The sequence below is a fragment of the Cyprinodon variegatus genome, unplaced genomic scaffold, assembly GCF_000732505.1.
Source record: "Cyprinodon variegatus isolate N-32 unplaced genomic scaffold, C_variegatus-1.0 Scaffold2, whole genome shotgun sequence".
Taxonomy (NCBI): domain Eukaryota; kingdom Metazoa; phylum Chordata; class Actinopteri; order Cyprinodontiformes; family Cyprinodontidae; genus Cyprinodon; species Cyprinodon variegatus.
The window spans coordinates 2,058,666-2,064,055 of record NW_015150455.1 but is presented as its reverse complement, the minus strand read 5'-3'; the positions used below and the strand labels follow the sequence as shown (position 1 = coordinate 2,064,055).

Genomic DNA, 5,390 nt, shown 5'->3' with positions numbered 1-5,390 from the left:
TTTTTTTCCTTGTTCATTTTTGCTGGCTATATACTGAAAGCTCTGCACCAGCAGCACTGTGTCCATCTCCCTACCAGCTCCCACATCAGCTCATGAGGCACTGCCACTGTTGCTTGAGATGCTGCAAGACCTTTTGAAGCGCCTTGATGAGCATCAACCATAGACTTTGCTTAAACTGGCTGCTTCTGTTCCTCAAATTGCATTCTGTTTGAACATAGCATTACGTTCTTAATGGTCAATCTAACATACCATGTGGACAACAAATGTTCAACTAAGGTAAAAGAAAAAACAAAAAAAATTTCAAACAAAAGGGAAAAAGCTTGTTACAACATCTTTGCAATTAATGTTTGATTTTTAACACAAAATTACTTTCACAATATGTTTGGATAAGTACTGTATTTGAAAGACACTATTTTGGATTTAAACATTTATTTAGGAGAAGCTTTGTATTGAAAATGTTTTCTTTTGTTTCCAGGTATTATGTAAGATTTAGACTTGCACAACATACCATCTCGCAGGTAACATGAAGCATTTCTAACTTTGGATATTTACTTGTTTTTTTTCTATTAGAGGTCAAGCAATTTATAGCAAAATTTTCTTTGCATTTACTTTAAGATCAAGGAGAACAAAACATCTCCATTTGACACAACCATGGCCTGGAGAACTGACTCATACTACTCCATTGGGATTCTGGGATTTGGCTTGTATCTCCTTTTGGGAATTTCCTCTCTCCCTTCTGTCAGCAATGCTCTCAGCTGGAGAGAGTTCAGCTTCATTCAGGTGGAAATTGCTCTGTTTATTTTTTATATATGGAATAAATTTTTCTCTATGGGTTTCAGATTCTTGAACCACATACACATTAATTTTGGACCCCACATTTTCATTAAACAATCTACTCCACTACTATTTTACTAAGGTACTTTGTTGACAGAGGGCAATTACTTTTCATGAAGTGTCAGCTTGATATAGATAATTATTCCATTAAAAAAATCAAATCATCGTGTGAATTTTTAAAAAACATATTTTCACCAGTTACCTGGGGTGGTAAAATGTATTTCGATGATATTAAACAGCAGTTGCAAAACTTTTTCAGCCATGCCCCACTTCTGTGTCCCAATCAGTTTGATGCAACCCCCAATTCCCTACACCTTTAAAAAAATAATGCTTCTTAAACCACACAATGTTCTTTTTTAGCCAATGCTCAAATAATCAGACACAGATCATAACAAAAAAAAAAATGCAGTTAAAATAACAAAACCCTTTCATCATTACACATGTTATGGAATTTTTTAGGTGTAGTGGAAAAAAAAGAGAAACCCTCTTGGAGATCTGTCAAACCTCCAAATAAAACCTTAAAATTTACAAAAGTTGGATTCACGGACTAAACTCAGACAATGTACCTCTGTGTGTGTTCTCATTTTGCTTATTTCATGTAACTTCTTCTCAATCTACAGCTGACACACAATTTACACCTCAAAATATAAACATTAAGAAGTTTAATTTGATTAATTTGCAATTATGATAAAGAGAGAGAGATAGAGAGAGAGAGAGAGAGAGAGAGAGAGAGAGAGAGAAAGAACCTTGGTAGAGGCATAACACAGAGAGAGCCGTGGTCTTGAGAAAGCTGTTATAAATCATATAAATAAAAAGTTATTTCCTATTTGTTTCACAGCAGTTGCATTTGGTGGGCAGACATGTCCATAGCAACATACTTCAGCTCCCCTCATCCCCCACGCCCACCAATTGCCCATTTCCCTGTTCCTGTCTGAATATTGGCTAAAAACTGCATCTGCAAAATGAACTTCGACTATGTGAATCATATTATCCTATGAAAAGTCTTTTGCTATGTGTATGAGCATAGTCCTGAAATAGTGTGTACCTCGATTTTCCCTCCAGCAGTAGCAGCGCGGGCATGATGTGCACATTTATATAGCTGGATCAGAGTCACAGCACTATGGGCAGCGCTGTTTGTTTGTTCAAGAGGCCAAAGATTAGCTGCGTACTACAATGCGTAGAAGGAGAACTTTCTCTATAATGCAACTTAAAATGATGCGTACGAAAATACTTTTTCTGATTAAATCATTTTTTTTTTCTTTGAATAAACGTACTTATCAAAATTACAGTTTGAATTTAATAGTTTTTACAAAACAAATGTTTCATCACACATCTATATTGTGTGAGGTAAAAAATGTAATTAAGTAATAATCAGACCGCAAACAGATTTTGCATCTCGCAAACCCCTAGTGGCAACTCACGCATCCAGGGGGGTGCAAGCACCACACTTTGGGAATCCCTGATCTAAAACAATGTTTTAAATGTTTAAGAGGGCACATTTTTTTCACTGCACTGTACTTTTGAAACATTTGTGTTGCATAATAGGGCAGCCTCTTTTAAATATTAATTATAGGTCACTTTATAGAGCATCAAAATTGCAATAACCACTGGTCACATTATACGTATGTGTGGTTTGTTTTTGGTGTCCAAGGAGAAGTCCCAGGTGTCAAGTTAGTGGCTGACGTCAGCTGCACAGCCTCTATTACATGTTTTCTGTGTTGTTCTCATAAAATATCCCTTCAGTTCGCTGATAATTTAAATAGAACTTGAATTGTTAAACTGAACACAAAAATGTATAAAGTATCTGTTTCATTTGGTGTCCAATTATGAGAAGGTATTTTGCATTTGTTCCACAAAATATTTAATTCAGTTGTGTATTCAGTGTGGAACTCACAGGTAGAAACACTGATCCTTAAAGTATGAATGCAGGCAGGAGTGCTGACTAAGTCCTAAACTGTGGCTGATGGGGATGGTGCTTCAGCCCAGATAAAAAGTTGTTGTATCATTGAGGCATCTGTTTCTAATCTTCTGCTGGATGAAATTTGGATAACTTTTCAGTATGTTAGACATATTTTCCTTTTTCCTTTTCTCCTCTCCTCTGTTGGATGTTTACATTTCTTCCTATGCTGACCATTACGAAAAAACACAACCAAAGTGCAGGAAACAAACTCATTCATAAATGTATCTGGGTCACATCAAGCTCATTTTCTCACTCCGCCCTACTCCTTAACTTCAGCTCAAATTAGGGCAACTCTAAATGTTAAGTTATTCATCAAACATAATTTAGGAGCATACATTATCCTGAGCTACAGTCCTAAAGTTTTGGTTGTGCAGATCATTCTTCATTATAATCTCCAGGGACACATGCAGGATTATCAGTGGAAAACTCAGATGTTGTTGCATAACTCTCAGTAAAGGTCACCTTATTATTCCTGTTCTTAACCTAGACCCTGAGGTTAAGAATAACAACCTTAAAATCTGTAGTACAGTTCCTGCCCATTTTATTAACTGATTAATCACAGTTCTTGGGAGCATGTAATTACAATTGTTCCACTTCCTGGGAATTAATGGTTTAAATACAAAGGGATAGATTTTTTTTTTCTATATGCCATTTGCTACTAGAAAGTTTGTCTTCTGCAGTTAACAGGTATGAAGAGTTAAAGGGGAAAAAAAGTATTCACAGCACATTGGGTGAGCCATTCCAGCTTCTATGTCTAGAGTTTGGTTTTTTAAAATACTATGAGAAAACATCATTTCCATTTTGGATTAATGAAGTATGTTTGATTAGAACTGAATTGAATTTGAACCTGGTGTTAGTCAGTCGACCGATCTACAACCAATTCTGAATTCAGTAGCAACACCAATCACCACACCAGACCAGAGCATGTTCTCTCATGAGCTTATTCTTTATACTGCAGACCAAACCAGAGATACAGAGACTGGGGTTGCTCACCCACTGGGAATATAAGGTACATTGCAACATGCTTTTGAAGTTATTCCACCATTTTCAGTGATACTTTTGACTGGAGTCAAAAAAAAAATGTCAGTAGTCTTGTCTGGTTGAGTGAAAAGCCGCCAATCCGAAGTCAGGCTTTCTATGGAAGTGGCCCTATTTCTGCCAACTGAATTTGATGGGGAAAGTTAACAGTTTCAATAATTTCATGATGAGCGTGGTGCACAGACACCATGAAAAGAATAAATAAAGAGTGAAATAATTAAATGTAATTGCATGTAACCAGTATAGAGTTAACAATTATGTCTCAGAGTTATATACATACTCAAGAAACTGGGTTCAAAAGGAGAAACGACTGTTAGGTAAAATAAAAAAATTGATAATTCTTTAAATAAGAAAGAAATAAACAAGCTTTTTAATAAATAACTGCAAGCATTGTTTCCATCATTTGTTTTACTCGATTATGGCTTTTAGATCATTCAAAATCAAAATGTGTCCCAGGATAGAAAAACATGAGTGGAAAATATAACATTTTCTATATTTGTGCCAAGATTATGACCTTACCTTGTTTTTTTTTTGTTTTGTTTTCCAGTCCAAGTTGGGATACCTGACATTGCTATTCTGCACATTTCATACTTACCTGTACGGTTGGGACAAATTCCTTCGCATATCGTCCTACAAATGGTACACTCCGCCTGGCTACATGCTCTGTTTGGTGGTGCCCACTCTTGTGTTGGTGCTCAAGCTGCTTCTTATTCTCCCTTGTGTGGATAAAAGTCTCACTCGCATTCGACAGGGCTGGGAGAAAACAGATCCTGAGAATGATGGCAAGAAGTCACTGTTAACATAGGATTGTCACAAGCTTTCCCAGACTAAGGCAAACATACATTGCTTTTTAAAAACATATTAAATGTAATTCAACCACTAACGATTTAATACAAGGTATTTTAGTGCACGAAAATAGATGACAAGTCATTTAAAATATGTTTACTGTATTTTGTAATATTTCCTGTCATTTGATGTATGAAATATTGCCATGCCCAACTCAGTGATCAGCTAAATACAGTGTGAGTAACAAGTGTTTTTCTGTACACGATTTGAATTTATTGTTTTTTTTGACACGGGTCTATTGTCCACCATAATCTATGTCATAAAAAGTGTATTACTAATATTGTCATTTTCATTTTAATAATTATATCAAACTTTTGCATGTGTCCTTTACATTGCAGTTCAACCTGTTATATTATGGTGTAACTAACTCTTTAAGAAATCCTCTTTTTTATGTTTCTATTGAGAGAAAATACCATTTTGTCTTTTATTGAAGGAGGGTAAAATTTAATTGAAAGGTAAGTATTTAGTCTTGTATTTCATTATATTCATTGTACTAAGTGTGTAGCATGATGTCAAGCTTAGCATGTCTGTCCTGTCATACTGAAATATCAATAAAAATAAATACCTTTCAAATTTGTAATATACTTGTTTAGAAGTACATAGCTTGCTAAATGGGTCCACCATGTGCTCATTTAATGCCAACATTCCCTGAAAATTTCCACCCTGCTATTGTCCAAACTGTCATCAAGCCTCAGGTAGGACGTTCAAGGTA

General features: G+C 35.5%; 1 protein-coding gene across 1 annotated transcript in view; it reads left to right on the top strand.

Annotated features, from left to right (window-relative positions):
- LOC107103607 (metalloreductase STEAP4-like) overlaps positions 1–4,865 on the top strand; it is a 14,097-nt gene extending 9,232 nt beyond the window's left edge. The window contains exons 8-10 of the mRNA XM_015403412.1: positions 476–518; positions 616–780; positions 4,380–4,865. Coding sequence (XP_015258898.1) covers positions 476–518; positions 616–780; positions 4,380–4,637 — 466 coding nt within the window. The 3' untranslated portion in view covers positions 4,638–4,865. The remainder of the gene's footprint in view (positions 1–475; positions 519–615; positions 781–4,379) is intronic.
- Positions 4,866–5,390: the final 525 nt, after the last annotated feature.